The sequence below is a fragment of the Cyprinodon variegatus genome, unplaced genomic scaffold (genome assembly GCF_000732505.1).
Source record: "Cyprinodon variegatus isolate N-32 unplaced genomic scaffold, C_variegatus-1.0 Scaffold173, whole genome shotgun sequence".
In the NCBI taxonomy this organism is placed as follows: domain Eukaryota; kingdom Metazoa; phylum Chordata; class Actinopteri; order Cyprinodontiformes; family Cyprinodontidae; genus Cyprinodon; species Cyprinodon variegatus.
This window is the reverse complement of record NW_015150626.1, coordinates 1,084,073-1,095,941: the sequence shown is the minus strand read 5'-3', so window position 1 is coordinate 1,095,941 and position 11,869 is coordinate 1,084,073. Positions and strand designations below refer to the sequence as shown.

Genomic DNA, 11,869 nt, shown 5'->3' with positions numbered 1-11,869 from the left:
TATATATATATATATATATATATATATATATATATATATATATATTATTTCAGGTTCTCACAGGTTTCATCAGGATGCCCAGACACTGGAGCCGACTATGAGACTACTTAGAGTTTTTCCTGGCAATGATTTCCTCAGAGACCCTCTACCTCCTCCTTCTGTTAAGTGATCCTCTGTATTGATCCTTACATTAAAACTGCCAGACTTATAGACCTGTTCCTCAAGGTCATCAGTCCAGAAGAATCTAACTTTAAAAAATAAATACATTCTGACAAATATAATGGTTATTATTATTTTTGAATGATCCAACTATTATACCATTCCTATTGATCTTTGTAAATGTAAGACAATTAACAATCTTACACTAGGCCATTATCCAAGATAGAGAAAATATCCCAATTTAACCATATTTATGTTTATTTTGTGTTTTATGTTTGATGATTTATTTTGTCGTGAAAACTAGTTAAATATGTGTGGTAACAAGAGGGTTTAGGTTTTATTTAGAATAACCTAATTTCGGAGCATTAGGAAAAATCGAGGGAAGCTCATAAGCTAAGTTATGATTATTATTTTATTTTTTATCATTATTAAACAACATTTAAATAAGCCAAATATAAATATATATTAATATTATTAAGCTGAAATGCTTGCAGACGAGCATTTGCACGTTTTATTTTCTATACAAAGCATCACACCCCACCCTCAGCCTTACAGTAATGTATGTCATGTGGACAGGTCGTTCAGTTTAAGTGTTTTAGAAGACGGCAGAAGGCAGAACACTAATAGGTTAAAGTCTTCCTGCTTTTCAGGGTGCTTTGTTGTTTCGAAAAGAACCAGTCAAAAAGACTACAGCCTGGTTAAACAACATTACTGCTCATCTTCTTTGTGGCTTCTGTCTAGTAAGAGAGAACGATTATTGAATCATTTTAAAAACATAGTACCTCTTTTAGTTGTTGAGAACTTATTTTTAAATATCTGCGGCTGCAAACATCATAATGTCAAGAGAACAGAAAAGTAGTAATTATATCAAACTTTTTTAAGGCCAGCATGTAACTTCTAAAATCCTCTCCCCCAAATCAAACAGCTTACCTACCTACAGCTGCTGGTGGTGTGTCTGGAAGCAAGCCGTGCGTTATTAAGAAGCTCTTCTATCTGTCCTCAAGCAATCCCTTAGTGTGTGTGACTGCCAAAGTGAATAAAGTCCTTTGTTCACTCGCAGATAGAAAGAGGCGGGACACTTTTAGGTGTAAGTGGTGCCTTGTCTTAATTTTTTATCACACCCATACTTCATTTGTGATCTATAATGGTCCTCTGTATTATTGTGGTGCAGAAATCACTGAAACATAACTGCTTTTCCACACATCTAAATTGGATGTTATGACCTAATCTGTTTCTTTTGGATTTAGACTGGTCTGTCTTTGAAGCATTTCTATTTAAGGTTAGGTTAGGTTAGGTTAGGTTAGGTTAGGTTAGGTTAGGTTAGGTTAGGTTAGGTTAGGTTAGGTTAGGTTAGGTTAGGTTAGGTTAGGTTAGGTAAAGCAAGGTGGGGCGAGGCTAGGAAAGGCAAGGCAAAGTACAGTAGGCATTCCAGCATCGCTTTTCAAACATCAGATTTTCAAAGTTACTTTGATGAAAAATAGATAAGTAATTTTAGAGTGACTTTACATGAAATGAGATAAAACAGTCTCTATTCTTATTAAAACAGTGCTAATATTATACTAGTTACATTATCCTGCAGAGAGTTAAAGGTATAATCGAGGAGTGCAAAACTTTTAAAAGACCCGCCTTCTCCACTTTTTAAAAGACCCTATACCTGGTGGTGAGAGGGAACGCCTTTTAAACGCGTGCAAGAGCATGCACGACCCCATTTCTCCTCACGCGCATTCTTTTTAAAAGTTGCTGTTTGCATTAGTTTTTCCACTATTTCAGACTCACCACCGGTAAGTAAAAATGGGCACAAGCATGTAGGAGGGCCTTACGTCAACATCACCAGAATAAAAAAAAAAAGTACATCCTCCACTATACCTTTAAGATCAAGGAGTGAAGAATGTTTTTATGGTTCTTATTTCTACAAAGTGTATTTTGAAATGAAGCGTAGGTTTTGTGTGTGACTGGTCCTTCAGTGCCTGTTCACACACAAATTAAATATTTTCATATACTTACTTATACTTAAGTATTAACAGTAGTATAGCTGTAAAAAAAGAAAGAAGGATGGTGGGGTTTTTTTTGTTGTTTTTTTTAGCATTTTCACCCTTATTATTATATTAACCTAAAGCAGTATGCACGGTATGGTTGGTACATGTCAGGTATGTCAGTCATTGACCTCGACCAAGGCACCTCACAGTAGAACTGCAGTCAGTGCCTGGACTGGCATGGCTATTAATGCCTCTACATAGTTAGGGACCAATGCAGAGGACAAATTTTCCACTGGGATGTGCTTCATAGTCATGTTGAAAGGGTAATATTATTGCCATTACTTTTAATATATAGTAGAAATTTTACACATTAAGTAATAAAATGCCCCAGGGGATGGTATGAGGGGGTGTTCTTTAAGAAGCGGGATGGTATCTCCCCTTATCCCCCCTCAATTTGGGTGCTGAGTATTAATATGCTGAAATGATGACTGACATTGAAATCCAATATATTAAAGATAAAATCTTAATCTAGCATATTTATATATAGTGTTTTACTGAAGATGTCATGGTATATACCCTTAGATAAAAGCATTTTAGTTTGTTTAAATCTCTTCTGTAGAAGCTCCTGGAAGCTCCCTTCTTCTCTAAACTCCTGGAACATTATGTAGTTTATGATTTCGGCTCTGGGTTTGTGTTCAGTTTTTTTGCAACAGACAGACATAAGCTCCTTTAACTGAAGGGCAGTTTGCGTGGATTCAGTGTTTAACAAGATTTCAGCAAAGTGGTTGGGGGGGGGGGTAAATTAGATTTTCTGCATAAACTGTAAGGACATGCGACTGCAAAAGCACATGTTTTCAATCTATTAATCTGCTGCAAAAGTACGGTGAGTTTCATCACAGCTCTGGAATGTGTCTTACTTCGCCTGCCATAACATGCTTTACACATAAAAGAGATGACATACAACCATATTTGTCAATTAGAACTACAACCTCATAAAGGTGTTTGTTTTGACTTGGACTGGCACTTGACTCAGTGTTGACTAATTTTATGAATATGAATATTCAGTCCATTGACTCACCTTTTTTTGACTCTAACCAATCATCAATGTTACACAATAGCAAGAAAATATGTTCCTGTAATTTCATCTATTTAATAAGAGCATAAAAGGTCATTTGGCTTAAAACTGCCCTGGTAGGACACAAAAAAGCTACCACCACACATACACCCCATATGGAAATATTATTTACATATCCCCATTCTTCAATGTAATGGCTGATTCTCCATATAAGTTAATATAATTCCCAGAATGATATGAACGAGTTAAAATGCTCCAACAAAGGAAGAGAGCAGCATTTCTGCTGCTAAATCTGACAGACTAAAAATAGATCCAGATCATTAGTTTTTGCCTGCTCTGTCAGAGACCCTCCCAGGATCTATTCCTAGTCTCTTTAATTTCTACTTCTCGCTGTGCTTGAGCATTACTCTAATCATTTCAGAGCAAAAAAAAAAAAAACTCCACATTTTCAGTTAGATGTAATTAAAGGTATCGTCAGATGAAGAAAGCTGTGCAAAAACAGAAGCAACAGCCCGTGAAGAGATTCTTCAGGAATGTTTCCCTAATTCTATCAAGTCTTTCTGTGCCCGAGTCTCTTTATTAGCATCGTAACACATCGTAACACTGGGCTGTAGCTTTTGATAATTTTACTAATGGAGTAATCTTGCAATACTGTTAATTGCTAATTAGGTTAATTAATTGGTCTTAAAGGAGACATTCTGAGTAANTATATATATATATATATATATATATATATATATATATATATATATTCAGTAAAGCAAAAGTAAAAAGTTGTCAAGTAGGAGTAGAAAAAGAATTTGGTTAAAAGGCTACTATTACTAGAAGTACTGAGTAACTGTTGAATTATAACGACAGATAAAGTTTTCAAATTATATAATCAGGCAGTGTGAAAATTCTGGTATTTTAAAAAGTAAATTGTAGAACAATGATTAGAAGATTAAAGATTCAGATATAAGAAAAAGTGTATCTATATCAAACTCAGGGAAGCATCCTCTACTGTAGGTAATGTATAAATGTTTGAGTAAGGTGAAGAACTTCCAGAGAGAATATCTACTGTATGTTCACCTGATCTCCAAACAACTCAAATTACTCGCTGTGGATCGATCAACTAGAGGTTTAACACATTTAAATTGACTGCAAATCAAAATCTGCCTTGTAGCTAATTTTGACATTTTTAACTCATAGATGGTTTTATGTTAAAATGATCATCCATGAGTATTAAATTGTTCACTTTAAAGAAAGTTCACTTTAAAGAAATAAATAAATCAAGTAGGAATAGTGATTATATTCACAAGAATATTTAAGTAAATGTAAAAACTTTGGTGTGCTTTTTTTCTTAAAGTTACTGAAGTTAGTGTAACTGGGTAAATGTAACTAGTTACTACTGATCTTTACACGTGAGGAGCTCTGAATGAAGCATGTTTACAGAAAAATAGTTTTTATTTTGAATAAAACATGTATCTATTTTTATAGTTGCTGTTTTAATACTTCTTTTAGTGGGCTGTTCTTACCGTACTTAAATATATATATATATATATGTTTTAGAGTCTGAGTCTTTTAATTTAAATTTAAAGCATTCACTATATTTAATGATTGGCTCTGGGGTGCCAAACCAAATGGACCTCTATTCTGTCACAGTGCAGTCCATGGCTTTATATCACCTACTACACAGTGACCCACAGACCCACACAGCCTCAGTTAGTGTGCATGGCTTTTAATTCTGCATTCCTTGTGGAGATAGTTTGTGTGATCGGGGGCGGGTTAGCAAATGACCACTGATTTTTGTATGGGAACAGATGTGGATAAATCAAAGAGGTTCTTGGTCAGTCTTCTCTCTAGAAGTTATACAAATTGAATTATTTGGGTGAGATTTCAAACTTTGAAGTCATGCTCTGCCCCTTCATCATGCAAAGAAAATACTATTTATATCATTATTATTGTTAATATAATTTAAATAATATACATATTTTATAACTTTATGTCCGCATATGCTTTGAGCCAACTGAGCAAGTTGATTTTTCAAAAGCCCTGGGAGTAGTTTAAACAAATATAGTGGCTATTAATGTCCAAATCAGAGTCAACATTTGAAATTAAGTCCAAGATGGCCGACTAGCTCTTTGTTTAAAACTATGACATCACATTTTGGAGGCTGGGAAAGGTCTTCAACTGTACCAAATTTAATGTCTCTAAGACAAAGAAAATGCAATTCTACACTGTGCAGCTTAGTGTTTTCATACATTTAATCTGGGTCTTCTCTAACATTAGAGGTGGGGATTTATTATATTGTTGATATCATGATAATACCACTAACCATCATGATAAAATAGATTTTAAGGCCATACCATCCAGTCCATTCTAACATTAATGTTGACAAAGGAAGAGAAACTCTCAGCTAATGCAGCATTGTAAGTAGTTTGCTTTCTAAGTTGTGTTAGCAAAATAAAATACTCAGACCCCAGTGATACATTTAGCAAATCAAACCAGAGTGTAAACATGCTAGCATCACACTAGTACTTAAGCAAACACTATCCGGCACAGGTGCAAGATGTAAAGAGAAGGAATTGTGTCTAATAAGATTTGTTTAAATCAAAAACAAGTTCCACCTTTTATCAAGGATCCCTCTTTGGGCAGTGTTGGCCTAGTGAGCTAGAGCAATGTGCTTGTGCACTGAGAAGGTTGCAAGTACCTGATCAAAACCCTTTACCCCACACTACTCCCCAGGAACCACACAGATGGAACGGTCAAATGCAGAGAATGGATTTCCCCATTGTGGGACAATAGAAGAGATTTGCATTTACAATCAGCTTCAGAGACTCCAGAGTAGCACCCAAAACAGAACTTAGATTCTGGAACACTAACTTAACTAAATCCTGGTGCCTAAACAAATGAGCAAAGTAACTGTGCTGGATAGAAGTGACCGAACTTAGCTCTCTAAGACTGGTCTTTCCCATCTTGTACACCTCTTCCCTGCTCCAACTCCAGTTCAATCTAGTATCTAAAATGTGAATCGTTGTGTTAAAAAAAAAAAAAAAGGAATAAATAAAAATAAAAAAATTGAAAGAGCTAAATATTACTCAACTAGAACTTTAATGATTCCTGTAACAATTGTAACAGTATTCAGAGCGTCACATCTCTGCTCTACCCCACAGAGGAAATAAACTGCTGTAAAACAATCTGAGTCTGAATCTCTGGGGCCTTTTTTTCCTTAAAGACTAAATAGGACTAATCATGACAAGGCCTTCGGCTGTGTAATGTTATACATAGTCATTATAAGAAGCAAGGCTAGACATTTTAAATCAGTATTAATCTATTTAATTGTCTTAATCTGTCATTGCAGCTTTGTACGCTATACAGAATCTTGCTCACTAACACAGAGTGGCAGACTTAGACCTTAAAGCCTTCACAGGACACAAACCCTCTGCTCTTACTAATAGGCCACCACTAATATACAAGCACTCCATATTCTCTTTAAAAAGAAAGGCTGTCCTGTGGGGTTTTGTTTGAGAAGTTGCATATATCTCCCTCAAAAAACAACTAAGGCAAGGCAAGGCAAATGTATTTGTATAGCACAATTCAGTACAAAGACAATGCAAAGTGCTTTACATGATTAAAATACAGGAAAATAAAACAGAATCAAAGCAAGTAGGGAAAAAAAATAATAAAACCAGATTACAGCAGGATCTGCAAATAATTGGTGTGTTACATTCATTTAGCAAAACCTATCTGGACCTTTTAATAATAATGAAATGTATATTGTAATCCTATTACTCTATAAAGCTATTAATGATGTTTTTATTTTCCTTTTTTCCACTATATGCATCAGATTGACTCTTAGGGTCATCAGATGTCTAAATATATTAAAAATATTTTAGATCAGCTCCAGCTTAAATATGTTAGATCAGTAGTGTAGACAAAAATTATTTAGACGATTATTTCGATTATTTAGATGAACTGTAGAAAACACTGTTTCCCACTCTGACCAACGAAGCACCATTCAACTATAAATAAATCACCTTTAACCTTCAGTCAAACATTTTTTATTGACTTTTATCCATTTATCTAACCATCTAAGTTTAAATTTAAGATCTTCTTTAATAGAAACTTTATCTAAGAGATTGATTTAAAAAAAAAAGCCTTGATGTGGATTTAATTTTAGCTTCATTTGCAATTACGTTTATACTCTTTAATCTGGAAAACTTACTTATTTACTTCCCACTCCCTTTATTTAGATACAGGAAACTAAAATTGTTTATTGTAATATATTCCTAAAAACAGCTTTTAACTATTTGTATAAGAGTCTTTCTCTCTGAAATGTGTTTCTCATGTTGGACACAAGGGGGCAGAGTTCATTCAGTTTTTTCTTTAAACAAAATCTCATCAGAGGAGTCCTTTTATTTATCTAAAGGGTAATGTCAACATTCATTTAAAAAAATGCCTTCTGGGTAATTATTGTTCTTTGACATGTATATTTGTTCTTCTTTATGCCAAATGAAATTAAAAAGCTTTTGTAAAGGAAAATAAATGCATACTCAATACTTGAATGTCAATTTTCTGACATGATGTGGGTGTGTGTTGGGTTAGTGGAGGGGCAGCCAGCTCCTCTACACAGTCATATGGTATTGATCAAAACAGTGAAACACGTCAGCTGAAGGTAATGTATTTTATATAAGAGAGAGTCAATCCTGATGTAAGCATACTTCCGGTCAGAAAGCATAAATGAATAATTCAGAGTTGTCTTAAGTCTGCACTCTGCAGCTCATGCATGGGAATAAATCAAGCTTAAGCTAAATGAAACAGAGAAGCCTATTAAGGAAAACAAAAACACAAGATTACTTTGTTTTAATCATTTTATATTCACTCCATCAAAGCTTTTTTTGGTTATATGAGATTGCATGAAGCTCAATCGCTGTTTTACTTCTGCTTCTCACATTTCTCTTTTTTACTAATCTGTTAATGATTGCCCTTCATTTGACCTTGACTTTTACTTCATATTTCTTGAGATAGTTCTTCTAGATTTCTTTATACGTTTTATTTTTGTTGTATTCATGCACAAAATTTCCGTTTGTCTTTTTGCTGAAATTTTATGTTTCCTTTAATGAGCCAATATTTACAAAATTCTAAACCAACATGCGATGGCGATGTCATTTGCATGACTTTCTTTGAACTGTATTGTCCTTTTAAGATCTATTTTTATCTACATGTAAAAAGAAGAGTTTTATCTCCCACAAAAAATGGAAAACTTTTTTTGAAAAAAAACACTAAATTATGGATAGAAAGGCAACCATCTGCTTAGTGAAGTTGGACACTTTGTTGCCTGACTGGCTCTGATTGGTGACTGGATGATCAGGAAGTAAATATCCAATAATTTTCTGATTAATAGATACACTATTTAAAGTTCTACTTGTCCCAAAGAGAACAACTTACTGAGGCGACGTTAGTTTACTGCAAGATGAAGATAATCTTAAGAGTGAAGTTTTATTCTTGTGCAGTGTTGTTCTTCACCATATCCTACTGGATTAGGGTATCTTAAAGTTTATTTAAAATAAGGGTCCTTATGACAATATTTTTCTCCATCTAGGGCTGCATGTTCTAGAATCTAGAATCATATCTAGGATCTAGATCTAGATTCTAGATGTATTTATGTTTTTAGATTTTTTTAGGTTTGCTTAACCAGGGAACTCAAAAACACCATGAGAGCTGACTTTATACAAAACATTTATCAATTTTTATAACAGAGTTAACTAAACAATAGGATTGAAGTTTACGAGCTTGAAACCTCCTACTCTATGTGAAGTTTGAATCTTTTATCGAGCATACAAACTTGTAAATGTTCTTCTGTTGTTGCACAAAACATGACAATGATGACATAAGGATTTCATTGGATCCCTTCACAGCTGTTTCTATTTTTGGCATCAGTGGTTTTTCTCATCCCGGGACGGATATTTTGCTGCCTACCTGATTTCTTATTTCTTGAAATTAAACTGTAACTTATTGTGTTTGTATTTTGGCCTGGGGTCCAGACGCTCTGCTGGAGGGAGAGAGGAGAAATGCAGACACCTTCTAAAGACGACATCCTCAGACGCTCTACTGCACTCTGAAGACACACCCAGCCCTCACTGCAACTCAGTATCTCAACTCAGCATCAGCACCAGCTGAATCCTGCATTATCTGCCTCCATGGCAAACAATACCCCCCACTTCCCACTGAACCCTGCTGCTCCCTCACTTCACTCCTTATAGGAGACTATGTCATGTCGGATAAAAACAAGGTAAAGGAGTTAAGAGCCTACCAGTCCCAGAGGAGGCAGCATGCCAGTTGGGGAATGCCAGATGGAAACAGTCGCACATTTTGGCAGCGAGGTTTAGAGCCGATGCAGCAGAGAGCAGGTCTGGGGCCGGGCAGGAAGAGGGGATGGAGGCTCAGGCAGGTGCTGCTGCAGCTGCTGCTTCTTCCCTCCACCTCTTCTTCAGGCAGCAGGTCAATCAGTGGCGAGTGGCGGCAGAGTGAGGGATGGTGAGTTGCAGAGAGAAAGAGAGAACGAGGGGAGTTGGAGGTCTAGCTTCTCTGTCTGAGTTGTCTACAGAGTGAAGAAAACTCCCTTGTCTGTGTCGTAAACATGGACCTGCAGCGTAGCAGGCTAACTTAATTATGGGTGGAGCTGACTCCCCCCAACAGAGATCCCTTTCTTCTCCTCCTCTTGGTCTCCCTCTTCTTTTCCACTCAGTCTGATTGATTTGCTTAATCCGACAAGGACAATCACGATGTCAGTATGGATGCTGGAGCAGGGGATGATACACTTCTTTCACATGGACACATAACTCAATTTGGGGATGTGTAGACTTAGTCTAAAGCCCCTCATTGTGGTCAGGAAACTTTGTAAATTAACCTGTGTTTATAAGCTGTCTTAAGCAATAAAGAAGTTTATTTACATGATGGATTAATTCTGAGTGTACAGCATGAAGTCTGATTTCGTTCATGAGACACCCACAATGGAGGGAATCCCATGGAGAAAGGTTACGTTTCTATTTACCTAAACAATAGTGGAAATATAAGAAACAATATTTTTTAGAAACAAATTGATAGACTGAGTTAATCAATGAACATCCATGTTCTCAGGCTAAACTATCTCTTGTCTTCCGGCTCTTTTAGCATTTCAAAAGAACTGGAATCCTACATGGGCAACTTTGCTCTACAAAACAACAAGATATCTTAAGATCGAAAACTAATTGCGTGGCTGACTTTAATAAATACAGATTAAATCGATACTGAACGGAGAGAGGCCACATTACTGTACTAACATGACCTTCAACCATTGGATCAGCTGTGTATGCCTATTTGTGCATGTGATTAAGTTGCCTTTATATGTTTCCATGTGTTTTGTGAAAGCCATGAGAGGGGTGGGAGTCAGGCCCCAGCTCTTACGGTCATGACTCACCGAGCGAGTAAGTTAAAGTCTAGCATCAGCTGACTTGTACAGGGTCAGGCCAGCTTCATGGGCTGAGGGAGTGATATAGTGATTATAGGGCTTATACAACAGCTGCAAGATTAAAAACCATAAATAAGACTAAGGAATCTAAAAAAATGGAGGTAGCAGTTAGTAAAATCATCACAAAATACCTATATAATGACGATCAATAATGTACAGAGTTCACTCTTAGAAGTATTACAAACAAAGGTAAAAAGAATGAAATGAATAAATAATCAAAGTCAAGGGATTGAAGTTCAGTACAAAAAAGTGTAAAGGTTTACTTTATCCCTGTCTAATTGAAAGTCCACATTTCAAGTATAATTAAACTGATCTGTTATTACTTCCACCAGCCCCCGAAAACATCCTCATGACACAGTTTTTGAAAACCAAGGCAGCCCCCTAATATTTTTCATACGGTATAACTGTGTTTCATATCTAGATAATAAAGAATTAACTTAACATTAATTAATAATTAAGGGGGAAATCATGTATCATGTTAGCAATGCGTAATTTCAGGCTTGCACAGAAAAAGTTCTTTCTTTTTCGCTACTACAATTAGAGTTGGGCTATTGTTAATTCTGACAGTCCAAATATGTTCACATGCATACAAATTCTCATTGACACATTGACTGCAGAAGTTTCAATGTGGGCTGGGTTCAATTTGCTAAATAGATGCAAAAACTGTGCTCACAATCAGTTTCAGGTTTGATCAAATGCTTTGGAGGGTGTATATACACTTTCCTGTCCTCCTCCCAGTATTTTGCATGGTTTGATCATGAGCATATGATATGCTTATTTATGAAGGCACAAATGCAAAAAAGCTTTTGTTGACAGATACGCAACTCACCAACATCTGATACCAACCAAGTATCAGATGCCTAGGGTTTTGCAAGTAGGCAAAATTTTATTTTACTTTTGTTTCATATGTGCAGAACACCTTCTGTGGCCTCCCAATTTTTTTTCTAGTTAATCTAAACCATTGCATTTACGTTAAAATCACCCCCATGGCCACATGTACACAAATTCAAGTACCTAATCAGACAAATCACTTCTACAGACTTTTGTGAAAGGAATTACTTCATCACTTAGTTAATTCAAGTACCTTCTGCAGTCAATACAAACAGATCTCATAATGCATGAAGCATTTAGATAAGCATAACCACAGAGATCTGAATGGGATGAATATTC

At 35.7% G+C, this 11,869-nt stretch overlaps 1 protein-coding gene across 1 annotated transcript in view; it reads right to left on the bottom strand.

Annotated features, from left to right (window-relative positions):
* The window catches only part of LOC107087112 (protein AHNAK2-like), a 26,970-nt gene extending 17,164 nt beyond the window's left edge, over positions 1-9,806 (bottom strand). The window contains exon 1 of the mRNA XM_015378494.1: positions 9,503-9,806. Coding sequence (XP_015233980.1) covers positions 9,503-9,560 — 58 coding nt within the window. The 5' untranslated portion in view covers positions 9,561-9,806. The remainder of the gene's footprint in view (positions 1-9,502) is intronic.
* Between the last annotated feature and the right edge of the window lie 2,063 nt (positions 9,807-11,869).